Source organism: Cydia amplana, chromosome 3, assembly GCF_948474715.1.
Source record: "Cydia amplana chromosome 3, ilCydAmpl1.1, whole genome shotgun sequence".
Taxonomy (NCBI): domain Eukaryota; kingdom Metazoa; phylum Arthropoda; class Insecta; order Lepidoptera; family Tortricidae; genus Cydia; species Cydia amplana.
Window position 1 is genome coordinate 17483201 of NC_086071.1, and position 27462 is coordinate 17510662.

The window sequence follows — 27462 nt, forward strand, 5'->3', positions numbered from 1 at the left end:
CACCGCTGCTGATAATACCCAATTCGCTAAACGAGGTAAGTTACAAGGGATTTGATTTGGTTGCGGCCACTACATCAGCTGAGGGTATAAGAAATCTGATGTGGAAGGCTATCATGGACTGGACAGATAGGAACAACACTTTCTTAACCATTTCTAACAAAGGCAAAGGAACCTGAAGGAACAAAGAAGAAGAAAACTGTACATAGTAAATATCGCGAGATTGTATTTTGTTATAATTACTACAATCAACATTTTTAACTAGAGATCAACGAACGTTCCTACTAAAATGTTATTTAAACTACGTAGTACAGGAAATTAAGGGATATTTAGTGAAAATAGTAAGCAGTTTTTTATATAATACCTACTTATACGAACTTCATATAATGTATTGTGTTGTTCTAAATATAATAACAAACTCTGAAGTAGGTAATTGTTGCTCATCAAAATTATTAAACTATGTTTATAAAACTGTAAAATCGAAAACCTCGAAAAAGCCGGTTTTATCAAAGTCAAAACCCGGTTTTGGCAATTGGCTGAAAACCCGGTTTTTTCGATTTCGGTGAAACCGGGTTTGTGACCCCTAATCAGAGTTATTATCAGAGCAAATTACTTCATCAACAATTCAACACGTAATATGCCAAGATAAAGTCAGGCTTTACCTCGTGAGAGAATGATGTTGTTTAGAAGAGTCACATAATTACTACTTAATTATTGTTCAGCTGCGGTCTTTCACAGAGATTGGCAGCGGGCACGCGAGGACAATCGGTTTGGTATTGTTCGTATTGATTATTTACCATTATACGTTACACCATAAAGATAACAGCATCTTTTTATAGTGTGATATTTTACGTTTCCTTTATAAGAAGACGATACCGTGTCGTGCTCAGTACCTAGATAAGGTAGCGGTAAGTTTTGTTTTAAATAAATAACCCCCTTATTCATAAACGTTTCCTAAAGTTGACAAGCCGATAATAATCGTTTGTCCCTTTCCATCATACCAAAACGACGGTCAACTTCAGTAAACGTTTATGAATAAGGGGTTAAATCTTTGGGGACAATCTTGCACAGATCGACCTATGCAGTGGCGGAGCGTCCATAGAACTCGTTTTCCATCGCGGCTTGTCTATTTAGAGACATCTGAGAATTTTATTCTAGAAATTCCAAAGAAATACCAAGCCATTTAAACTTTATAAAGTTTTTTAGTGTATGTATGGATTACAGTTGCAAATAAAATTGAAAAATGGAAAATTTTGGCAGTTTACCAACTTTCCGAACGCTAAATAGCTACCTAAAGAAGGTACTTACCACTTTTTGACCTTTTGTACGCCAATGACCGATATATCCGCACCACAGGTTCAACGCCAAAGACTGATTAATCGGTCACAGACCACAGAGCAACATAGACCTACGTGCATATGCATAAAGTTCAATTTCAGTTTTGACACCTCGGTGACGTGGCGTCCGCGTGACAGCTTTTGTGTTTGACACGGCGTCGAAAAGGTTAAAAAGCCCGTTTCCTAATTTACCTTCACGTTTTCTTTACATAATAATGAGTTAGTAAACCTTAAATTTACACGAAGCTATCTTGGTCTTTTACAGGTAATTAAGGATGTCAAGCAACGTGAACACAGAAGACGACGTGATCCTGTCAGGGTTGTCGGGCCGCCTGCCCGAGTCGGAGAGCATCGAGGAGTTCGCGCAGCAGCTGTTCGCCGGCGTGGACCTGGTCACCGCCGACGACCGCCGCTGGACGCCGGGTGAGCATGCGCAGCAGGATGACGTGGTGCTGTCGGGCCTGTCGGGCCACCTGCCCGAGTCGGGGAGCATCGAGGAGTTCGCGCGGCAGCTGTTCGCCGGCGTGGACCTGGTCACCGCCGACGACCGCCGCTGGACGCTGGCTGAGCATGCACAGCAGGATGACGTGGTATTGTCGGGCCTGTCGGGCCGCCAGCCCGAGTCCGAGAGCATCCAGTAGTACGTGCAGCAGCTGTTCGCCGGCGTGGAGCTGGTCACTGGGTGAGGATGCACTTCATGACGATGGTGTGCTAATGGTGGGCATGTTTTTTTTACAAATCAGAGTAGGTATCAAAATAAAATTTATATAAACCCAAACAGAATAAAACCTAGACAGATAGCACCTGAAAAATGGTACCTATCTCACCAAAAATATAAATTGAATAATTTTGATATGATTCTATTAGGTTGGTACGGGTTGCCTGAACGGAGCGGCAAGCTGAAGGACTTGGCTCACTTCGACGCTTCCTTCTTCGGTGTGCACCCTAAGCAAGCGCATTTCATGGACCCGCAGCTGCGCCTGCTGCTGGAGGTGACGCACGAGGCCATGGTGGACGCCGGCTTCAACCCCGTCGAGCTGCGCGGCTCACGCGGCGGGGTCTACGTAGGACTCACCCGCCCAGAAAGCTTTGATGCGTGCTGGGCCAGCGACAAGGACAAGATCAATGGTTACACTGTAACTGGCTGTAGCAGCTACATGATCTCAAACCGGGTTTCTTACGCATTTGACTTAAAAGGACCCTCGATATCAATGGACACCGCCTGTTCAAGTGCTATGACCGCGTTGGCTCTGGCCGTGAACGATATCCGTAGTGGCCGCTGCGACTCCGCAATAGTCGCCGGCACAAACCTGTGCCTCGATCCGACCTCTTCACTTAACTACCATCGGTTGTCTATGCTCTCGCCGGACGGCCGTTGTGCCGCGTTCGACGACAGTGGGTGCGGCTACGTGCGTTCCGAGGCGGTGGTGGGCGTGCTGCTGCAGCGGCGGCGCGACGCGCGCCGCGTGTACTGCACCGTTCGAGGCGTTGGCATCAACAACGACGGCTACAAGGAGCAGGGAGTCACATACCCCACGGGCGCCATGCAGCGTCGCCTCGCGCAAGATACTTTCGAGGAGGCTCGCTTGCAACCACAGGACGTTGTCTACGTAGAGGCACATGGCACTGGTACAAAGGTAAAAGGCCAATTTTGTTTATGACTAATTTTGGTGTTTTGTGATGGTCTCTTGATAAATAGGTACCTAAATGATGTGTTGCAGGCGGGTGACCCTGAAGAGGTGAACGCCATTGCAGATCTGTTTTGCAAGGACCGACGGACGCCGCTGCTTCTTGGCTCGGTGAAATCTAACATGGGTCACGCGGAGCCGGCCTCCGGGCTATGTTCCATCGCCAAGCTGGTGGTAGCCATGGAGCGCGGTGTAATACCCGGCAACCTGCATTTCAAAATTCCTAATAGGAATATACCTGCGTTAAGGGACGGGCGCATACAAGTGATTCATTTTTGTTTTTAAAACTGGCTTTATTCATTTTAACTAAAAAAAATAACATTGTTATTTAAACTACCTAATAATAAAAACAAAATTAAAATTAGCTAAATTAATCTAAAGTAGCACTAAAATGTTTTATTTTATTTCATACATTTATATTCGAGTGTATACTATACCAAATACTTATTTCGTATAAAAAGTTACAAAAACATTTTAACAAATCGGTTAGTAGAATGAATACGCTTTTTGACGGGATATAGGTATGATTTGATGGGATGTGTACGTTGCAGGTCATAGACAAAAACACAGAATGGCAAGGCGGTCTAGTGGCGGTAAACTCTTTTGGGCTTGGGGGCTCCAACGCGCACGTGATCCTGGAAGGAGGGCGTGGCTCGCGGCCCTCGCCCGCCGCGTACCCCGCGCCGCGGCTGCTGCTCGCCTCGGGCCGCACCGTCGCAGCAGTCGAGCGCATGCTCCGGCTGGCCGCGGCGCACCCCTGCGACGCAGAGCTGCACGCTCTCATAGACGCCGTGCATGCACGCGCCATCCCCGGCCACCTGCAACGCGGGTACGCCGTGCTGAGCCCGACATCTCTACAACTCGAGGTGCTGGAGAGCGAAGCCGAGCCGCGCCCGATCTGGTTCATGTTCAGCGGCATGGGTTCACAATGGGCCGGCATGGCGCGCGCCCTGCTACGCGTCCCGGTGTTCGCTGCGAGCATCGCACGGTCAGCAGCGGCGCTGGAACCCCACGGCGTGAATCTCCTGCACTTGATAACAGATGCGCCGGCTGCTGCTTTTGATGATGACGTTATCAACTCTGGAGTCTCTATTGTTGCCGTGCAGGTGGCGCTGGTGGACGTGCTGCGCGAGCTGGGCGTACGACCAGACGGCATCATTGGACACTCTGTCGGAGAAGTCGGTAAGATCATCCCACGCACCTATTAGTCCCTAGACACTAAATTCTTAGGTTATTCGTATAGGCAAAAAACGAAAATATAGGAACAATAATTATATTCTTCTTCACTAAATACAAGGCGTAATACTTATTTACCTACTTGTAATTTTCTATGATGTCAGCGGGCGCAGCATGGTTCCATTTTTATTGACTGTCACTATGCCCGTCACTTTGTGTGTGTGTTAAAAAAATTGGCAGAAACTTATTTAATTTTAGGATGTGCTTACGCCGATGAGTGTCTGAGTGCGGAGCAAGCCGTGTTGTGCGCTCTGTGTCGCGGGCGCAGTATCGCGGACGCCAAGCTTCCCCCCGGGGCCATGGCCGCCGTCGGCCTCTCTTGGAAGGAGGCCGTGCGTCGCTGCCCCGCGGGCGTCGAACCAGCCTGCGACAACTCTGCAGACAGTGTCACAGTGAGCTCCCTGTCTATTTAAGGCCTAAATTGTAGGCGCTGATTTTATGCCTGCATGTCATCATGTAAGTACACAAAGTACACGAGATGGTGATTATAAGGTACTTAATTTATACTTATGTATTTTGGGGGAATCAGTAAGTACCTATATACTCATAATTATCCTCTTAAAATTTTGCATATTTAATAATATTTAAATGTATTTTTCACCTCAGCAGCTCGAACAAGGGTACTTTGCTACTTAAAAACAGTGAGCAAAATCGCATTTTGCTCACTGAGTGAGACAAAATGACATTCAAGTGACCTTAATATTCAAATGTCATTTCAACATGCGGGGTCTAATACAAGTTCGATATACTTGGATTTTATTATCTCTGTCCCTTTCACGTCGTTAGCAAAAAGAAAGAGACAAAAAAAAAATTCAAACGACATTCAACGGTATATTGACGGTTTATAATAGACCCCCGAAAACCGTCAGAACGCATCGTTGCAAAACACATACAAGTATGAATTCTTAATATGTAATTAATGAAAATAAAGTTTCAGATTTGATAAAAACTGATAAAAACACTATATTTTACGTAATTTATTGTACGATTAAAATAATGAACTCAAAAAATACACAGTATATCACGTAAAATAAATAATTATAGGTGAGGGTGGGGAGGGTCGATCCCTAGGGGACACTTGGTAAACTTCATTTTTAATCAAACCAAACGAGATACATTTTTTTGCACTGGTAACACTCATTCATTCGTTCCTAACTTCACGTTCTGTCATGGCACTGTATCGGAAAAGTCAGTGGTTCAAAAATGGCGGACGGTGAAAGATTTTCTGCGTACTATATTACATTTTCGGTAAGCTTTAACTGGATTTATTTTATAATATGAGATGGAAATGATGTTAGTGAGTGTGCTTATTTTATTTGTTGTTTATTGAAGTGATGATTAACTTGGATTACATTGATATACGCGAACACACGTTTCGAGTACGGCACGTTTTATAATCTTACTATGTATGGGGAGACTTTGTCTTTTTTTTCAGGGGAGATATGATTCCGGGATCATGTCACCCCCAAAGCGATCAAGTATATACATTGTAATAAATTTACTTACAAAATGATTCATAGAGCTATCATAAATATTTTCTTTTCTTTAGTAAATCATGCCGCAAAAGTACGACCAGAGAAACACTGATTTAAACTTTCAAGGTTTTTGACTGATTAATGTTTATTAAAACGGGATTTAATGGCGTATAATTCAGTTTTTAATTATACAACCGACTCCGAACTCCGAAAATGGAATTATCCCCGTGGCCTTTGAAAAGACTAACTAAAGTTGACATCAACATTTTACGAACTACCCGCACTTGGTCTTGTTTATCAAGTTAAACGTTTTACACAAATTACACACAGGGGATGTTACTCGGTCGACAAACAACACTTATAACGATATTTGGTTTTCAACCGGCGATATTTGTTTTTATGGATGAAATGCTATTTCAATGGCTTTCCGACCTTATGTACTATAGAACCGACAGTCCATAGAAAGGATTTTAGGATTATGCAGCTCAAACACCGTCCTCGAAACGTGAGCAGTAAATTTCTAAAATTATTTATTATAGTAAACAATAACGACTAGAGATAGGTAAAAAATTTAAAATTGCTGTAGGTATCTGACGCTAAAAATACCTTCATAATAACTTTAAAAAATTTAGCTTGTTACAAGAAATTTTATGTTAATAACTTAGATTTTTGTTTTTTGTTTTTACTTTTTTTTTGGTTCAAAAATTGATTCCCTATTTTATGTTGTTTTATGGATAATACGATTACATTGTTTTTTAAAAGTATAAGATTATGGATTAATATGTGTTAGATATCTTCATATATTAATTTTCTGTAGATAAAGTGAATAAATTAATGTAGATACTACCCTCGAAATATGACATTGCCGCTTAAAATCTTTTTACCAAGTGTCCCCAAATCTGGAAGACTTGATCCCTTCGGCTTAGACATCTGATTACCGGAAATACAACTTCAAAGCATGGAAGATGCAATTTAAATATGTTTGCTGTGTATTTTACAAATTATAGATGCATTGCTAATAGCGATCCTAGTTATATAATCAATGAGAATCTGGTATGGGGAGACATGGTAAAAATCTGTTTACCATATGTCCCAAGAACCAGGGTCACTTGATCCCCCTAGGATCAAGGCTCCCGACCAGGGGTAAACAAGTCTCCCTTACATAGGGGACACATGGTAAAAGTCAACAGTATGGGTTTTCATTAAATAATGGTCTAATTTATTGCACAAATCTGTTCTAATTCAAACTATTAATGAAGAGATAAATTCTGAATCGTATGGTCTATAAAGTTTTTCAATACTACAAATAGTTAAGAAAATGTATGCTAAAAACAAAAGGGGTGATCAACCCTCCCCAGTTTCCCCTACTTTTAAGAATCTCTACAATAGTTTACAAATAGTAAGTATCCGTAATTCGGACCGTATCTTACAATGTTTTTTTTTTACAAAAAAAAAGTTTCCGATTCAAATGTCAATCAATTGATGGTCGTTGTTTTCATATATTACCTATTTTACTGAAATTTACTACGTTTGTTTGTTTGTTTTTGTGTTTGATTGTGGTAATTATACTTAATTGTGAGTTATCTTAAGAAACATGACTAAATAGGTAAGTGATGAAGAAGGATTACATTTTTCGGGTTGTCTAAATGTTCTTACTGCTGAGGTGAAAAGTTTTATGAACTACACGAGATCAAAGTTATTTACATCTCGTGCGCTTTTGAGTCCCTTACTACGCTCAAGATTCTAAATTAGATTCACTCGCTACGCTCGTGAATCTACTATAGAATCTTTCGCTTGCACGGGACTCAAAATAAGCACTCGAAGAAATATCAAACTTTGATCTCTTGTTGTACAAATAACTATATTAAATACTTACTCGTACCTATTCATTTACCTAGTGTTACGACGTTTCCTATTATTTTCTTTAGAGAACTTAAATCTCTCTCTCATGTATGTATACGTCATCATAACAGGTCTCGGGCCCGCCAGCCTCAATAGAGAAGTTCGTGGCCGAGCTGGCGGCTGAAGGTGTTTTTGCACGGCGTGTGAACAGCTCGGGCGTGGCGTTCCACAGCTCGCACGTGGCGGGCGCCGCGCCGCGGTCGCTCGACCTCCTGACGCAGCTTATCCCTGCGCCGAGAAAACGCAGCGCGCGCTGGCTCTCCTCCTCAGTGTCACCGGAAAACTGGAAAACCGGGGGTGAGTAGAACATTAGGAACACGTAAAAAAACAGGTAGGCTACCTATATCAGGAACGTAGCCGCAATGGAGTACGTGAACGTTTTGTTTGGGCTAAGGATAACGTCCGAGTTTGACCTTTTGCATTGTCCAAATGTTCATCGGGATGTTATGTGAAATAAATAAATATCATATTACACCATCGACCTTCGCGTTGGATTGTGTTGCAGATCGGATGTGCGACGCCGCGTATTTCGTGAACAACTTAGTGGCACCGGTGCGGTTCGCGAGCGTGCTGGCGCTGGTGCCGGCGCGGGCGCTGCTGGTGGAGGTGGCGCCGCACGCGCTGCTGCAGGCCATCGTGCGGCGCGCGCTGCCGGACGCGCTGCACGTGCCACTCGTGCGCCGCGATGCACCCGACGCGCTCCTCCACTTACTCACCGCCGTGGGCAAGACCTACGCCGCCGGCGTACAACCTCAGGTGGCATTTTTACTACAGTCCTTCAGTTACTTCAGATATTGTTTACGCAAAGATCCAAGACATACTTTGTCTACATTATAGGTGTCGCGACTGTACCCGCGTGTGTCGTGGCCGGTGTCCCGCGGCACGCCCGCGCTCGCGTCGCATGTCGGCTGGGACCACTCCGTGGAGTGGAGCGTGGCGGACTTCAAGACGGCCGGTGGCAGCGAGACCGTCATCGAGTACAACCTCGGCAGCCCCGGAGACGCCTTCCTCGCGGGCCACGACATCGACGGCAGAGTCCTCTTCCCCGCGACCGGATATCTTGTGAGTGATGGCCTACACATACACATACAACGTCCACCACTTGTGTGGGACGTGTGTGAGGCTGCTTTGTGTTGTCTAATTAAAATTATTCTTTTCAATCAAACATCCATATTTTTCTTATAATAGTAACTCATCTAAATTTAATTACGGATTTAAAACATTAAATCATGGAAAACATTCATCTATCTATGCCCTATTGGGTAAACTCTACGACGACGGCGGGCGAGGCTGATATGACAGTTCGGGCCAAGACACCATCTGTGACCCCGACCGTGGGGTTGCATTGCACTCACTCATTTATAATTTTTAAAGTGTTTATATGCTTATATAGAAATATCTTTATGATATAGGTAGTTAGTATCAACTTATGAATAGTGCCATTAATTTTAATGTCATACCTAAACCATAAATCAAATCGTAATAATAACATAATCTTCAAAGTACAATAGCAGAAAAGTTAACTAAATATATTGACCTTAAGGATGAAATAGCCAGGATGTGGAAACTCAGAACCGTTACCATAGTTCCTATCGTTTTGTCCACTACAGGTGTTATCCCACAACAGCTACATGCCTCCATAAAAACCCTGTCTTTGCCGCCGTCTTCATATGTAGTAATGCAAAAAGCAGTCATTTTGAACACATGCCGAATAGTTAGGAAATTTCTTCAGAATGATCTACAGCTCCCTAATACACAGAATCAACGTCCATCTGTCACATAAACTCTACCCGGATCAAACCAAACCCAAAACGACCAACACCTAGAAGATTAATATGAGATGCACTTGGCTTTGGCCCGTGCATCCCATTACACCAGTATTTTATGAAATGCTGAGAAAATAAAAGAAATAAAAATAATAATAATAATAATAATAATAATTCATTTATTTCGACCAACGTAGGATCATATTACATTATAATATTACATTAAAATTAAATATAAACTAAACTAAATTACATTAACATAAATTAAAATATAACAATTATATTACCTATATAACCTATTCTAACACAAAGCTTTAGAGTGGCTTGGACACCAGTACGTGAATCATATGACAGTGATTCAGGTACTGGCAGTCAAACCTCTCCGCGAACGCCCTCAAGATGCCGCTGGAACTAGCCCGCACTCTGCGCACCAGGGATGTACAGCGTTTCCTCATTGTAGTGTAGAAACAGTCCACCCTGGCCTCCGCGAACATCCCCGACGCACTACAAAAACGAGGTAGTCCCATCAGCACCCTGAAGGCGTTGTTATATTGTATACGAAGTGCGTTGTACTGCTTTTGCGTATAGCACGCCCACAGATTTGCAGTGTAAAAGGTAGTACAGAATGCTCTGAAAAGAGTCTTTTTCACCTCAGTGGAGCAACTAACAAATCTGCGGGCCACCATATTCGCTCTAACACACAACGCTCTCCGCTCCCTTTCAATGTCAGCATCATCTTTCAAGTCAGAGGTTACCACATGCCCAAGGTATTTGAATCGGTTCACCCTATTCAGTGGAGTTCCGTTTAACTTAATAGGTGGTACTGGTGGTAGTTCTTTACCTCTAACTTGAAAGACCATGCATTCACTTTTTTTGACATTATATGTCAAACCGTGACTGAGTGCATATTTCTCACATATATTTATTAGCTTCGCCAGACCACAAGGAGAGGCACTCAGCAGCACCATATCGTCTGCATAGCTTATATTATTCAGACAAGTATCGCCAATGTGGCATCCGATAATAGTGCTGCTGAGCTCCTCTAAAAGTGCATTGATATACAGGTTGAAGAGCTTGGGCGAGGTCACCCCTCCCTGCCTCACCCCACACTCCAACCTGTATGGTTCCGAATAAGCGCTCGACCATCGTACTACATTCCTCTGGTTAAGGTACCAGTATTTAAACATTCTATTAAGCTCAACCGGCATTTTCGTGTTCTTTAACTTCCGCCAGAGGACGTCGTAGTTGACGAGGTCAAACGCCTTCGATAAATCAAGAAAGCATGCATAAATACACGTGCCTCTCTCTGTGTAGTACTTGACAGTTTCCTTAAGACACAATATGGCAGTTTCCGTAGAGAGTCCAGGCCTGAAACCGAATTGATTTTGATGTATATCAAGGTACTTGTCCAATTGTGTACTAAGCAGACTGTCCAGCACTTTAGCTACCACTGTCGCTAGCGAGATCGGTCTGTAGTTGGTTTTATCACTTGCATCACCACCCTTATCCTTGACAATTGGTACTACTACAGTCCTCATCATTGCCTCGGGTAAGTACGCGTGACTAATGCAGAGGTTGTACAAAAGAGAGAGTACCCTCGGCAAGTGAGGACCCGCATTCCTCAGGTGCTCAATACTGAGGCCATCGTGACCAGGAGATTTTCCACGCGACATAGATTTTAAAACCGCAGCAACATCTTTCGCTGTAAATCTAGTTTTAATCTCCTGGTCACTCAACTCATCCTCCAGAAACGAACACGTCAACTGTAAGGGTGACGCCACAGTAAACTGTTTTTGAAATAAACTGGCTATACACTTAGGGTCACTAATGCCCTCAATACTCGCAGGAAGGCCAGGTTTACTGTTTAGGTTCTTCGTAGCTTTCCAGAACCCGCGAAAGTCACGCTTAGAATGATGAGATGCAAGAATATCCATCTTTATCTGGTCAGCGTGTTTTTGACACCATTTTAGTTTTAATAAATAAGTAGTAATGTCGTGAAAAAGAAAAAAATGTAATTTTTGTCGAGCAGGCGCTGGTGTGGCGCACGGTAGCGAAGATGAACAATCTGGAAATGGAGCAAGCGGCGGTGGTGCTCGAAAATGTACATTTCCGTCGCGCCACCATCATGAGCCACGGCGCGCCGGTGCGCTTCCTCGTGTCGCTGCTGAGCGGCTCCAGCCAGTTCGAGGTCTGCGAGGGCGGCGAGGTGGTGGCGACGGGCACGGCGCGCCTCGCCGCCGACCCCGCCGCCGAGCGCTTGTCCGTCGCCACGCTGAGCGAGTACGACGCCGAGCAGGAGGACCTGCCGTCGCTGGACTCGGAGGACATATACAAGGAGCTGCGCCTGCGCGGCTACAACTACAAAGGCGTGTTCCGCGGCATCAAGTCCTCGGACGCGCGCGGCGCGCGCGGATTACTCAATTGGGAGGGAAACTGGATTTCGTTTATGGATACGGCGATACAGTTTTCCCTCATTGGCATCGATAAGCGAGTCCTATATTTGCCGACCCGTCTACAGCGAGTAGTGATCGACCCCGCTGCGCAGCGCGAGGCGGCGGGGGCAGCCGGCGGCGCGGTGTCGGTGCAGCTTTACCGCGACCTCAACGTCATCGTCACCGGCGGGGTCGAGTTCCGCGGCGCGCAGAACTCGTTAGCGCCGCGCCGCACAAACGCCCAGGCCGCGCCACGCCTCGAGAAGTACGAGTTCGTCCCGCTGGACGGCGCGGATGGAGAGAGCCCCGCGAGCGCGGCGCTCGGTGCCGCGTTGCAGCTCGCACTCGAGAACTGCAATGTACTCACGCCGAGACTGGCCGAGCTCGCTCTGCGGCGGCCCGCGGACGCGCTCTTACTGCCACGTGCACTGCAAGGTACGACGAAATTCGGATAGTAAGTAAAATATTGGTCTTGAAGGTGAAATAGATTATTTCTTTCCCTTCGCAGTAAAATAAAGAAAATCTTATTTTTACGAAACCGAGATTTAGACGTAGTTTTACGGCGAGTCAAAAAACAAGTACCATTTAAATTAAGTATATGCTCGGACTCGGAAATGAAATAAAAGTTTCCTAAAATCAATCACCACCCGTTGCACTTAAAATAATCACCAAGTATCTTAGCGCCAGACAGATGACTAGTTTCACTAACGTGTAACCAGTCCACAGTGCTGGAAGCGGAGCCCGGGCTGCGCGTGGACGCGACGCTGGCGGCCGGCGTGGACGTCGCGCAGTACTCCGCCGCCATGGACCCGCTAGGGATAAAGGTACGAACGGGTTAAGGAAAGTCGCACTGGTCCTTTAGTTAAAATGAATGCATGCATGTATTGTATGGACAAGCACTTCGGTGTAATAGACTGTATAGATCGTTAGAATCATCATCCGACAATCTTATTGAACTGTGTGAATACCTTTAGTCTCAACCATTTCTATATATTCAGGTGGCGAAGAGCGACAAGTTGAAGAGCGGTTGCCACGTGGTGATGGGCGCCGACGTATTGGCGCAGCGCGACGTGCTGTGTTCACTGGCAGCGGCGAGCGGCGCCGAAGGCTTCGTTCTGCTGGAGGAGACGGCGAGCGCGCTCGACGAGCCAGCGGCGCGGGCGGCCGCCGCCGACGCAGGGCTCACTCTGGTAATTGCTCTCTCCTTGTTGTCAGCACGACGTGTGAATCATTTTGCTCATAATTAAAACGTGTCGTGTTTATATAGGTGTCGCGAAGCCGCTCTGCGTCGTGTGAGTACGTGCTGCTGAGGCCCGCAGCGGCTGTGCCCGCGACCAGCGTCGTTATAGAAGTGCGCGACGACGAATACTCGTGGGTTGAGCGGCTGAAGGTGGCCCTGAAGCGCGCCGAGAGCGAGGACCTGCGCGTGTTCGTGTGGTCGCGCGCGCCCGACTCCGGCGTGCTGGGGCTGGGGACGTGCCTGCGGCGCGAGCCTGGGGGCGCGCGCCTGCGCGTGTACTACCTGCCCGACGCGCCGCAAGCGTTCGCCGCCGACGCGCCGGCGTACCGCGCGCAGGTGCGGCGCGACCTGGCCTTCAACGTGCTGCGCGCCAGCGTCTGGGGCACCTATCGCCATCTGCCGCTCGAAGACACCGCACCCGTCCAACGACATGTACCATTTAAAAACTATTACCTAATATATTTAGTATCATGATTTAACGGCCTCCTAGCCTATTCGCTAGTGACCCTACTTAAGAAGCAGGAGGTTCATTTGTGCATTAATTTGAGTGTTTATCACTTAATATTTGTTCCTAAGTTATGGATATTATCTTTGTATTTAAGTACCTATGTATTTATTTGTATAAGTATATTATCGCTTAGTAGCCATGAACGAGCAGTTGCTCAGCGGTCTTTGTCAGAAGGAACTCTAACGCGTCGCGCTGATTAATATACCTATAGGTTGCATTAAACTTTGCTACCTAACACAAGGTCGTTTCTCGGTCCCTGGCGACAGGTGGAGCACGCGTACGTGAACACGCTGACGCGCGGCGACCTGTCGTCGCTGCGGTGGGTGGAGAGCGAGCTGCGCCCATCGCGGCCGCGCCGCCACCGCCGCGCACCGACCTGTGCCGCGTCTGCTACTCGTCTGTCAACTTCCGCGACATCATGCTCGCCACCGGCAAGCTGCCCCCCGACTCTCTACCCGCAGGGCTCGCTGATAAGGTACACAACAGAATAACCTTAGCAAATAACCGATCTCTTATTAATGACTCGACACGTTAGTGGAGTAAATAAAACTTTGTTTCGTTTTACAGGAATGTATGCTTGGGTTGGAGTTCAGCGGGTATTCGTTAACTGGCAAGCGCGTAATGGGCATAGTTCAGGCGATGGGCTTAGCGACCACGGTGCAGGCGGACGAGACCCTCATGTGGAAGGTGCCGGAGCAGTGGTCGCTGGAAGAGGCAGCGACAGTGCCCGTGGCGTACGCGACGGCGTACTACGCGCTGGAGGTACGCGGGCGCATGCGGCGCGGCGAGGCCGTGCTAGTGCACGCGGGTGCGGGCGGCCTCGGTCAGGCCGCCATCGCCGTGGCGCTGCACGCCGGCTGCACCGTCTACACCACCGTGGGCTCGCCCGCCAAGCGCGCCTTCCTCCGCGAGCGCTTCCCACAGCTGCCGGACGCCAACATCGGCTACTCACGCGACTGCTCCTTCGAGCAGCTCGTGCTGCACCGCACGCGCGGCCGCGGAGTCGACCTCATCCTCAACTCGCTCGCGGGCGACAAGCTGCAGGCCTCCTTGCGCTGCCTCGGACAGGGTGGTCGCTTCCTCGAGGTCGGCAAGCTGGACCTGAGCGCCAACACGGCGCTGGGCATGGCAGTGCTGTTGAAAAACGCGACGGTGCACGGTGTTCTGCTGGATGCGTTGTTCGGCGAGACCGGAGACGACCACGAAAAGTCGGAGATGATGCGATGTGTAAAACGAGGCATTGCTACCGGCGCCGTGCGCCCGCTGCCCGCCACTGTTTACGCTAAAGACCAACTCGAACAGGCCTTCAGGTAAGTTTTTAATAAATAAGTTTGGGCTTGCATGTAATACTGCACATAGGAGGCCTCACGCCTGGTTTATCTTGCAGGTACATGGCGACGGGCAAGCACGTCGGCAAGGTAGTGATTCGTGTGCTCGACGAAGAGCCGGCGAACGAAAAGGCAAGGCCGCGGTTACTGCCCGCCATGGCCCGCGTGTACATGCATCCTAAGAAGAGCATCGTGCTTGTCGGTCAGTAGTCAATACTAACCACCTAATTCTATGTATTTGTTGAAATACGAATAATTGTAACCGATTTCTATTTTCCCTTTTTATGCCGGTCGCAGGCGGGCTGGGAGGCTTCGGTCTGGAGCTGTGCGAGTGGCTAGTGAGCCGCGGCGCGCGCATCATCATTCTCTCCTCGCGCAGAGGCGTGCGCACTGGCTACCAGTCCTGGTGCATCCGCAGGTGATACAAAACTCCCGTTTTAATGTACACTTAGGTATTAGGTATTCTTCCTATTGCCAATAACCGTGTTTGCTCGTAGATGGCGCTCGGCGGGCGTGCGCGTGCAGGTGTCGCTGGCGGACGCGGCGACGGCGGCGAGCGCGCACGCGCTGCTGCTGGAGGCGGCGGCGGCGGCGCCGGTCGGCGGCATCTTCAACCTCGCCGCCGTGCTGCGCGACGCCCTCCTCGAGAACCAGACGCCGGAAGCTTTCCGTGCCGTCGCCGAACCTAAGATTGAGGGTCAGTAACTTCCCATATCACACGAGCTCGCAATAGGCCATGTCAAGTATTTGTAATCAGTATTTTTGTTTACGCAGTGACGCGCAGGTTGGACTCGGCGTCGCGCGAGCTGGCACCGGAGCTGGAGCACTTTGTAGTGTTCTCGTCGGTGTCGTGCGGGCGCGGCAACGCGGGCCAGAGCAACTACGGGCTCGCCAACAGCGGCGTGGAGCGGCTGGTGGAGCGGCGGCGCGCGGAGGGGCTGCCGGCGCTGGCGGTGCAGTGGGGCGCCGTCGGCGACGTGGGGCTCGCGGCCGCCTTGTTCGGGGACGCGGAGGTGGCCGGCACGGTGCCGCAGACCATCTCGTCGTGTCTGCACACGCTGGAGAAGCTGCTGTTAATGCCGCACGCCGTGGCCTCGTCCATAGTGCACGCTGATAAGCGAATCGCTCGGGATACGCCCGCACAGGACATTGTGCAAGCTGTCGCCCATGTACTCGGTAACGTAATAACGTAATATTATTATTATTAACTACCTAGCACCTAGCGACTTTTGTTATTAGTTAAGTGACAATTTGTAAAGCAATCTATTACTGATCTCTTGAACATCTCGGTTAATAACTAATTATTGAGTTACATTATAGAATATTTACACAGGGTAGGTATCAGCAAAGAGAATATAACCACTACGTTTGAATCAGGTTCAGTATGGATTCGGGGAAGGCCAATAGAGGACCTTAAGAGATGATTTGACTCCCAACGTTCAGCGAAACTTACGAGTATTAACTACTATACGGAGACATCATCGAATTTCGTCTTCACATACCCCGCTAACATTTCTTGTGTTAACAACGCTAGTCCAAGATGCTGTTATATTATTAAAGAAATTATATCTTAGCGAACTAATGTTAGTTAGTTAACGCCTGCTTCAATTAAATGACAATCGTTTATAATTTGTCTGCAGGCATCCGGGACGTGAACAAGGTGTCCTCGACGGCGACCCTGGTGGAGCTGGGGCTGGACTCGCTGATGGTCGCCGAGATCAAGCAGGTGCTGGAACGCGGCTACGACTTGGTGCTCGGCGTGCAGGATGTACGCGCGCTCTCGCTCGGCCGGCTGCGAGCCCTTGCCGGCGCGCGCGCGTCGAGCGCCGCCGCCGACTGCGCGCTGAACGCCGCCGCCGACTGCGCGCCGCCCGCCGTCGCCGAGCTCATGCCGCGGCGAGTGTTCGTCGAGCTGCCCTCGCTCCCTCCCGCAAACGCCGATGACAAGCCGATATTTATGGGAGATTAAAGAAATGAGGACTACGTTTGTATGGAGAATCGATGCTTCCCTTTCCTCATAAGTCATAAAGGGTCTGGCCTGAATGCCATAGTAAAATCGCCCATGGCTGAAATTCAAATATTCTTATGCACGTTTATTTGTATTATGTTTGTATATAATGTTACTGAATATTATATAATATATGCCCTAAAGGCCTAAATGCTTACCGTTTGCGAAATGAATAAAAAAAATGAAAATCTGTTTTTATTTTTTAATTGCCAAACTATGTAACCGATTGACTTAGTTTGTTCTTTGAATATATTATACATATATTTAAGACGCCCTATTGTTTTTTGCAGTACCTACATAATTTTGGCTTTTTAAGTTTTCATGTATTTTTTAGTACTACTTGCGAGTTAGCGACACCTACCATATTTTGATATAATATGCGCAATTTTATATTCTGTTACATATATTTTTTTCAAAAATATTCATTTGGATCTACAATGTGAAAATAAGTCATTTCACTTATTTAATAAGTCACTTAATTAATTTACCTAACCAAGCCCATTTTCTGTAAATTGCAACATAACCTTGTAATAATTAATATTTATAAATGCCATTCATAAAGCATACATTAATACTTATTCAGTTAAAATAATGGCATGCATGAAAAATGGATGCAGTCTGTGTTTCTGATGTGTTCAAAAAGTTTTTCACTAGCCGAGAAACCTTGATAGTTTCGTGATATTCAGGGTATCTTTTAAACTAGGTACCTACTGTTACTCACCTTATACAGTAAATCACATGCGATTTGTTGCAAGGTGATTAGAGACCTTAGGGCTACTCCACACGAGGGTCTTTTGAGCGGCGGCGTCTATGGAAAATGGTGTCGACAAAATGTTTTTTGATCACAGATCTGATCTAGTACTCGTTAAATATTTAGCTACTCAATGATATATTATTATTAAAAAAAAATATTATTGATATATTATTAAAATACAATTATTATTAAAAATGTTAGGTACATGATAGATTACTAAATATCATATGTTCAACTGGTCAACAAATAGAATCCATTATTTGATCGAACCTAATCCCTCATAGTATTCTGGATCCAATCCAAATAAGAGAACACGTTAGTGTACACAGAAGGCTTGGAACCCCCGCACTTGCTATCCCCAAAGCTGACAATCCCAACAAGCTGGAAGTTCCCTTGCTGCTCAACCATGATTGGGCCTCCGGAGTCTCCGAAACATGAGTCCTGGCCGTGTCTCCCTGCTGCGCACAACATGCCACCAGTCACGGGGAAGTATTTCCTACAAGTGTTTGGGGAGATCAGTTGGACCTGTGCGTGTAGTTTGATAGGTGATGGTTGGCCGTGTTCTGTTTGGCCCCAGCCGGCGATTGTGAGAGGAGCTCCTTCGTATTTGGCGTTGTTGATGTTAAAAGTGGGAAGGGGGATTGGACGGATGTATTCTGCAAAAGAAAGCGTGTGATGTTATAAATGTTATAATGTGTAGGTAAAATTAAAAAAATAAAAACAGATTTTTTTTTGATATGGAATGCCACTAGTAAATTAATAATGTCATATTTTCACACAAATTTCACGTTTATCTCCGCATTTTGCCGCTGCAAATAAGGCTGTTCGAAGTTAGCTCCGAGAAGCTATCTAATATCCGTTAATAAACGAATAATTTTCATATTAGGTATATTTGTAAATCTGAACTTGAAAACTCCTACAAAGCGATATTACATTACAAACCAATAATGTATCACAATGTTACTGAGTAACAACGGACAGTTTCCAATATTGCGAAATTTCCACATGGAATAATTTCGGAAACTATTGTAATTTTTTTGGTAACAAATGTTTCCGTTTCATATTTCTGATATTGCCGAGAATTTACAAAAATGTTTGGAAACTTTTGTCAACTTGCACTCTAGTTACCAGAGTTAGGTGCGGGTCCAGCCAGCCGTAACATCGCGATGTCGTTGTGGACGGCGCGTCGATCGAACTGCTGGTGGACGGTCACCTTGTCTGGATGCATCAACACGTTCTGGACGCACTGGCTCCCGGTGCAGTCATTCGGGAAGGTCCGGGTGTTGTACTCGGCTAGGTAGATGCTTACACTGTTCAAAATAGTGTTCATTAGAAATGGTACAATCTCCTTCGTACAATGCCTCAAGGGCCTATTTTAGATTTAAGCAAGTATTTTTTTAAATTAATTTAGTTTAGTAGTACCACCGTATATCTGTTTTATGTAAATAAAGGCTTTTAGTCATTAGAAATCAATTTTGAGGGCGGGTAAAGTTATCTGAGATATGTCTAATATTTTGGTTGGGTCGTTATTGGGTTATTTCCTCCATTTATGCAAATATTTTCTGTATCGTTCTTTGGAGCAAGAGTTGGGTGTATTGGGGATAGGGAGGTTACCCAAGCTGCCCAGGACCGGAGTCAGCGGAAAAATATAATTCAAGCCCTACACCCCATCAGGTAACAGAATGAAAAGAAGAAGAAGATGCAAATATTTTGCCATAGAACTAAAAAAGGGTAATTTTAAATATAATGGGCAAGTTGACTTTAACCTCTAGAGTCCAGCCGCACACAACTCAAAACCTACAAAGATAAATGCATTTATTATTTAACTTAAATAAAATTTTGATAGGTCTTGAAGGTGGCTAAAGAATAAAATATAAATTCACTCAATTTCATACTTACTCTTCGTAGTTCTTGATGTCGAAATCCAAGCAGTGGGCAGCAGTGAGCACATGCCGGGGGCTGACGAGGGAGCCTCCACAAGCCGCCATGTTGGTCCCCATCGGCTCATGGATCTTCATGGTGAGGTGGACCAGCCAAGGGTACTGGGCTATAGTTGTAGGACGGCCCGCTGGAAAATAAATGCAAAATTAAAGAAAAAATCTCGCTATTCATTAATTTCTTTATATTCGAATTTTCAAATTAAGTATCTAAAATGTTAGATAAGATAAGATAAATGATAAGTAAAATGTAATTAAAGTGTCATTCAATAGAACTTGCTAACTATGTAAACAAACCGCCATACTAAAATTGACACTGAATGTCAATTTACTAGTAACTTTTGTTTACATAGTTAGCAAGTTCTATTGAATGACACTTTAGGTAGGCACAGTCACGCTCCGTGATTGTTACGCCATTTAGGGTTTTAGCTAAATAGGGCATTCCATAGCGTAAGTATGCAACAACCAATTTAGCTAGGACTAAATGGCGTAACAATCCTGTGTAGTGACTGTACCCGTTTTGTGTAACCTAAATGTCCTAACTACCTAAAATGTCATTCAATAGAACTTGCTAACGTTGCTAACTATGTAAACAAACCGCCATACTAAAATTGACACTGAATGTCAATTTACTAGTAACTTTTGTTTACATAGTTAGCAAGTTCTATTCAGTTCTGTCAATCAATAAAGTTATGGCTCCTCTACACGATGGGCCAACGCCGGCCACTCCAAGGGACGCATTTATGCGTTAGAGGGAGCAAGTGATATTGCTATCTCATTCTACCGCATGGCTGCGTCCCTTGGAGTGGCCGGCGTTGGCCCATCGTGTAGAGGAGCCATTAGGTACAAAAGGAACTTTAACAGATTTTGGTAAAAGTTATGATACGCCTTTTTTGGAATTCACGGGCCTATAAATCCCGGTCTTTTGATAGGCTTGCTTGGGGATATATATGGGGATATAGATCCAACACGTAGAGGCCCTTTGGAGAGCTTTAATGTCATGTAGAACGCCTGCTGGAACCCGTTCATATGTGCAACAATAGACACCCATGAACCGGTCTCAGCAGGTATTGGGACTATTGTAGAAAATGTGAACATCTATGGATCTATGAATTGAAGTTTGGGTGGGCAATGAGACTGGGTTATTGCAAAGATGTCCGGACACCTGCCATAACAATGTTAGTACCTACACGTTATTATTATGCACACATAATATCAACAATACATTTTGGAAGTCGCCTTACCTATTATAAATTTATCAGGAGCGATATTGGATGCGTTCTTATCAGTAGCAGGTTTGCTAGGCTGTCCTTCGAGGGGATCATTCGACTTCGTCTCATGCTGTCCAAAACTCCCCTTTTGATTCAAACCAGCAGTGAATCTACTCAGGCCATCATCTACCACCAAAGCAATCAATAATAAGAGTGTTAACTTAAACATGATACTACCACTAGTCTAACTGGTAGGTCGAGGGTTAGTGATGAACTGTATACCTGTGTGAATCGCTATACTATTTTATAGGGTATTAGGGAAAAAGCCGCAATGAGTGTTTTTGTTCTTTCTACCTTGATGTGTCATATTTTTATTGTCAGATAGATTACACATTATTAGTTACTAGCTTTTGCCCGCGACTTCGTCAGCGTGGAGTTAGTAATTTGGGTAGCTTATTTTTGATCCAATCTGCTTTTTATCGATTCCCCGTACAAACTTCCACCCCCCTTTTCACCCCCATAAAGGATGACTTCTGGGATAAAAACTACCCTATGTCCTTCCCCGGGACTCAAACTATCTCTATACCAAATTTCAACTAAATCGGTTCAGCGGTTTAAGCGTGAAGAGGTAACAGACAGACAGACAGACACACTTTCGCATTTATAATATTAGTATGGAAGTATGGATAGTACCTATGGATGTGTAATATTTTTAACCAGGAAACACGTCAACAACGGACGTCAATACAATTTCAATAGGGCTATATAATAGTGCGTAGTCAGCTGCAAATACGGCTTACATTTACATAGAACTTTGTGTACCTACTCGTTGTGTACATACGTTTCAGCTGACTGTTCATACTTTAGTAAATTTCATATGGAAAATTTGACTACGTCAAAGCGCAAAAAATCCAAATGATTGGACTGAGCCTTGGATTATCCATTATTTCTAATAATTTACGCACACACACGTAAGTATACGAATATTAATTGCACAGCATACACAGGCAAGTGGTAGATTTGGATTAGATGGCGTAGATCTGAAAATCACCAAACTTTGGCGGTAGAGGTTTAGTCGTAGTAAAGGCTCTTTCCCACTGAACATCCCGTTTTTTGACCAACATTCTTTTTGCAGTATCCGGCAAACTCAAAGCTCATGTGAAGGGTCTCTATTGTTTCTCAAAAAGTTTTGAGTCATAATGTATTGTTTGCCCGTATTTTCGTTAGGTAGTCATAATTTATTTGGTTCAGAAACGCGCCACTTTTCAGGATTGGATACAACAAACCTAACCTAACCTATCTATAGGATAGCTTTACGAAAATCCTCAAAAGTTAACGGTTTCAGTTTTAGGACTACTTATAATATGACAAACAATACATTATGACTTAAAACTTTATATATAGGATTAATCTTACACAAATCGAACTTGTCCCACAGTAAGCAATAAGGCTTGTGTTGTGGATACTAGACAATGATAACATAATTTACTTAGAAAGTTATTTACGCGAGTTTTAATACTAAAGTAAATGGGGGAAAATACTACTTCGCAACAAAGTCGCGGGCAGAGTCTATGCCATAAAACCGTCGGAATTCCTTTGTAACCGAATAACCGAGCTTGCACTAATGCACCGCGCCATTACATGCTTTACCCGGGTCGGGTTGCAGTTGTTGTCTGTTGTTGCAAAGAAAGAGGATACTGACGCTAACGTCATATGATAATACTCACATTTTATTATGTGCAGATGTAGTGCATATACCTAATTATTTTCCATCGTATTTTCACAGAAACTTACGAACGTGTCTTGCTATTTCGGTCAGTCTCACTACAAAAAGTGAAATGAGTGCATGACAAACACGAACGTTTTCGAGAAAATATATATTTGTACTAGTATTTGTACTGTGCAATTATACATTTGTACTTGTTTTATTACGTTCCATTTTAAGAACTATTTAGTTTACATTGTCAATACTAGGAAAGCAAGTGCAGATGTGTATGGAGCAGTATGTACTTTTGTCTCAAACGCCGCTTGGCATGATTGTCCCTTGCTCATACTTAGCTGACCGAATGCTAGGCTACCCGCCAAAAAGGGAGGGGGAAAGCCAGTTTAAGTGGTCCAGCGCTCTATTACTACTCTTACTCTACATACCTACCTACGTGTATTAGGTAAAGTTTTCGTATTACCTTTTCAAACAAGAGACTGCAGGAATTGGAATCCGGCCTTCACCACTGGAGGGCTTCATTTTTAGAGTTCCGTAGCCAAATGGCAAAAAACGGAACCCTTATGTCTGTCTGTATGTCTGTCTGTCCGTCCGTCCGTATGTCACAGCCACTTTTTTCCGAAACTATAAGAACTATACTGTTGAAACTTGGTAAGTAGATGTTTTCTGTGAACCGCATTAAGATTTCACACAAAAATAGAAAAAAAAAACATACATTTTGGGGGTTCCCCATACTTAGAACTGAAACCCAAAAATTTTTTTTTTCAAAAACCTTAGGATAGGTCGTCAAAAATGATATTGAGGTTTCTAATATCATTTTTTTCTAAACTGAATAGTTTGCGCGAGAGACACTTCCAAAGTGGTAAAATGTGTCCCCCCCCCCTGTAACTTCTAAAATAAGAGAATGATAAAACTAAAACAAAAGTTATGATGTACATTACCATGCAAACTTCCACCGAAAATTGGTTTGAACGAGGTCTAGTAAGTAGTTTTTTTTTAATACGTCATAAATTCCCTAAATACGGAACCCTTCATGGGCGAGTCCGACTCGCACTTGGCCGCTTTTTCTTTAATAGGTATCTGACATCTATTTTTTCAGTTTGAAATTGGACAGGTTCGTTTATGTTAGAAAGATTACCTACAATACATTATGACTACAAGATGGTTGTTAGGTACATTTTATGAATAACGGGTTTGTCTAATGTATGGGTTACTAAAATGACATGCGCTAAATATCCGATGAAACTACGAAAAACAAGTGACGTACTTGAAAAAATAAACATAGTCTTGTGCGTCATACTTTATAATAAGTATCACTGTAAACGTTAACGAGCCACGTTATAATGTGTGCTTTACTCACATTTTCCTCTGTTTCCGTACCTACGCCGGCGTCACTGTGGTTATTACGCGTAGGTACAGTCGAAGGAGTTCACAATATCTGAACACGCACTCTAACGCCTTGACAATAGAGGCGTGTTTAAAAAAAACAACAGCCAGTACTTTTACGGCACGTATGAATAACACTTTGTCAGTAGAAAAAGGCGCGAAATTTAATTTTTCTATGCGGCGATAACCCTTGGCGCCAATTTTTTTTTAAATTAGCCGCTTTTGCTACTGACGGAAATGGCTTGACAGACTATATAGTATGAACTGACGTCGTAATTAAGTAACTACGTTAATGAATAAGTAATTAAGTACCTACCTTTACTAATACTTGGGTCAGATACAAACTTTTACCGCGATTGTAATACCCACGCGCCCACGTATACCTACCTACATTTAGTATTAAAAAAAATACAGGAAAACCAAATACAGGAAAATTCAAAAAATACCGTATATTCACTAACAATTAGTATAGGTACTTAGGTACAATCATAACCTTTAAATATCCCAGTAATCCAATAATGCAAACAGTTTATACCTGAGCTTCATAGGAGAAGTTATTTTAAGGGGAACAAGTCAAAAATACATCATTTTCATCATGTTGCCCTATAAGTTGATATTTTCGGTAGTAGTTCTGCTGTTAGTAGATGAGGGTCTGTGCAGGTCTGCTGGAGGTCTCAATCAACTGAGGGGTTCTGATCAGGATGCGTCTGGAGGTACCAACGACGCACCTCATAAATATATCACGAGTAAGCTGCCTCAAAAATTCTTAAATTAATTTTATAATTTGATTTGTTCCCAAAGATATGTATAGATGGCAGAACCAGTCGTTCTTGCTATATCGTAATTCCGTAAGAAATTCGTATAGGAGGTGCAAGCGCATATTGCTTGCCCATAGAGTTGGTCAAAGACGCCTAGTTTTAGTAGGATGGCATACTCGTAGTTTTGAAATTTTACTGACAAATTGGTTTGATAGACTATCTTTTTTAGGGGGCCAACCCACCGGCATAGGTATGTACCCGTGGGTGGTGCACCTGCACGTAGCCGGCACCGCGTGTGGAGGGTCGCTTATCAGCTACCGACACGTGCTCACCGCGGCGCACTGCGTGGTTCTACAGCACGCGTATAGATACGAGGAGTAAGACATTTCATAATTATAACTAGTTAGATGTACCTACTAAGTAATGCATGTTAATTATGAGATGTAATGTTTTGAAAAGATGTGTCCCGACGAGTTTGTTGCCGGTCCCATATTGGGATACCCTCCTTCAATTGAGGGGGGATTTAAATCTTCTCCAGGCAGTAGGGTTGGAGCCGGTAGCTTTATTTGACGCTCATAAGCGCATTGTAATATGCCTACTGGAATAAACTATCTTTTATCTTATTTTTATTTTCGACTTAAAATAAACTAATAGCGACCCACCCCAGCTTCTCACGTATTAAGGATGACTCACGCTAGACCGGGCCGTGGCCGGGCCGGAGCTTCCGGCGCTTCGTTTTCTATGGAAAGCACCACGTGATCACCGATCAGCCGTCATAGAAAATGAGATGTCGGAGCCTCGGCCTGGGCAGGGCCCGGTCTAGCTGAGTCATCCTTTACACAAAACCTTAAAAAATAACACACTTGAACCGTCCTCAAGAATCACTATGTTGATTGGTGAAAACCGCATGACGAGAGTAAAACCCGTTTTAATATAAGTACTTATTAAAGCTGTAGCTTTCGTAAAAACTAGTGCCCATGCCAATTCCTGGGATTAGTTGCCAAGCGGACCCTAGGCTCCCGTGAGCCGTGGTTAAATGCCGGGACAACGCGAGGAAGATGATGACTTATTAAAGCTATAGCTTTAGAAATTTCTAGTTCCATTCACTAAAGAAAAATATTTTATTTCAACAGCGTGAAGGTTTTCTTAGCTGAATACGACACTCGCACACCGACGGACTGCGTCGGCGGCCAGTGCGTCCAGACCGTGGTGATGACGCCCGAGAGGATCGTCCACCACAACCAGTATCAATCGCAAGTGTTCCACAACGACATTGCCATGTTGACGCTCAGAGGAGACGCACCTAAGACTGGTATACTTTCACTTATACCTCTGCGTCGGAGACCGATGCGTCCACACCGGTGATGCAGCCCGAGAGGATCGTCTAGGACAGTGGTTCCTAACCTCCCAGGTCCCGTGGGGGTAAAACTGGTATTTTACGGGGGTAATAAGCTAACCTAATATAACAATACAACAAACGTACACGTTTTATTTTTTATTACCATTGGGAGGAGGGGTAAAATCAGGTTCCCTAAAGTCATAGGGGTGACCGGACTGAAAAGGTTAGGAACCACTGGTCTAGGACAACCAGTATCAAACTAAACTGTTCCTAAATTTAGTGCGAAGTCTTAATACGGATTCGGTTTGTACCTACATTTTTCGTGCCATGATTTCGTGCCTTCATCCCCGATTAAACCATGCCAAAATATGTTTGACATTCCTATATACAAGGCCGTCTTAAACTATGCTGGGGCCCTTGGCACATACGAATTTGGGGCCCTTTTGGAAAGTAAAAAAAGCGCATTGTACTAACATTTTTCTACTATAATCTTCTAATTACATATTATGGGTAATCAAATATACCGTTACTGTTTGTCCTTTGGGGTCTCCTGAGGATGGGGGCCCTGGGCACGGGTCCCGTGTGCCCTTTTAGTAAAGACGGTATTGCATAGATTCCCTTATTTTGTTACAGGGTACATCCGCCCTATTCTCCTGCCGACTTTCAACATTAACGAACCCAAATACGAAGGCACCCCTCTCACCATAACCGGCTGGGGTCAAACCGAGCACAGCGAATCATCGCCCATCAAACTCCACGCACATGTCCAGCTAGTATCCCCTAATACTTGCAGCAGACACGCGCAGGTGACACCCGGAGTTCTTTGCGCATCAAGCAAGGATGGCCAAGATATGTGCTTCGGCGACTCTGGTGGACCGATCATGTTAGAGCAGCACGGAAAATATTATCTTACAGGAATTGTCAGTAACAGGATTTCCCGTTGTGGTTCATCGGTGCCGTCTATGTATACTAATGTGTATTCTTATTTGGATTGGATACAGTCTAATATGAGGAATTAAAGAACAATGTACCTGGGCCCCTATTCGACATACTGTACAAATGTCAGATTTCGCGTCCACTTCAATTCAACAGTTGAATGAATCGCATGTTCATCAAGTGCGGATAATGTCATTTGGTACAACCAACAATGCAACAAATATCAACTATGTCTTATTACTACTTTAAGGTTTATAATGGTTTGGTCTGGTTGTCATCTAACTGTGGATTGCTAATGTCAAATTTTGACACAGAACAATCAGATTCAACGGAAGTTCAACACGATACGTCAAACATCGCTTGTCGAATAAGGCCCCTGGGGACCTAAGGGCGTCCGCTAGCTGGCGCAAGCGCACGCACGCGGGTGCCATTGTAGGTAAAATCCGTCGCACGCGTCCGCGCCAGTCTGCGTTGCTCATAGTATTTTTCGTTAATCCGCTCCCC

General features: G+C 44.7%; 2 protein-coding genes and 1 pseudogene across 2 annotated transcripts; 2 read left to right on the forward strand and 1 right to left on the reverse strand.

Moving 5' to 3' along the window:
• Nucleotides 1-1594: 1594 nt before the first annotated feature.
• On the forward strand, nucleotides 1595-16878 carry LOC134662704 (fatty acid synthase-like; annotated as a pseudogene).
• Nucleotides 16879-17896: 1018 nt separating this feature from the next.
• On the reverse strand, nucleotides 17897-20952 carry LOC134662970 (phenoloxidase-activating enzyme-like). Its single transcript, XM_063519274.1, has 4 exons — nucleotides 20853-20952; nucleotides 19571-19739; nucleotides 18800-18981; nucleotides 17897-18327 (listed from the first exon to the last, which is right to left on the reverse strand). The coding sequence occupies exons 2-4, from the start codon at nucleotides 19687-19689 to the stop codon at nucleotides 17942-17944; spliced, it is 687 nt and encodes a 228-aa protein (XP_063375344.1). The 5' UTR covers nucleotides 19690-19739; nucleotides 20853-20952; the 3' UTR covers nucleotides 17897-17941.
• A 3968-nt stretch (nucleotides 20953-24920) lies between these two features.
• LOC134662816 (melanization protease 1-like) lies at nucleotides 24921-27050 on the forward strand. Its single transcript, XM_063519125.1, has 3 exons — nucleotides 24921-25060; nucleotides 25817-25995; nucleotides 26656-27050. The coding sequence occupies exons 1-3, from the start codon at nucleotides 24936-24938 to the stop codon at nucleotides 27039-27041; spliced, it is 690 nt and encodes a 229-aa protein (XP_063375195.1). The 5' UTR covers nucleotides 24921-24935; the 3' UTR covers nucleotides 27042-27050.
• Nucleotides 27051-27462: the final 412 nt, after the last annotated feature.

Excerpts from the sequence above, each read along its gene's own strand:
- LOC134662816 (XM_063519125.1), top strand. The coding sequence starts at position 24,936 with ATGTACCCGTGGGTGGTGCACCTGCACGTAGCCGGCACCGCGTGTGGA. Across the intron at positions 25,061-25,816 it reads CACGCGTATAGATACGAGGA|CGTGAAGGTTTTCTTAGCTG; the intron begins GTAAGACATTTC and ends TTATTTCAACAG. Across the intron at positions 25,996-26,655 it reads AGGAGACGCACCTAAGACTG|GGTACATCCGCCCTATTCTC; the intron begins GTATACTTTCAC and ends ATTTTGTTACAG.
- LOC134662970 (XM_063519274.1), bottom strand. The coding sequence starts at position 19,689 with ATGAAGATCCATGAGCCGATGGGGACCAACATGGCGGCTTGTGGAGGC. Across the intron at positions 18,982-19,570 it reads GACATCAAGAACTACGAAGA|TGTAAGCATCTACCTAGCCG; the intron begins GTAAGTATGAAA and ends TATTTTGAACAG. Across the intron at positions 18,328-18,799 it reads TGGACCCGCACCTAACTCTG|AATACATCCGTCCAATCCCC; the intron begins GTAACTAGAGTG and ends TTTCTTTTGCAG.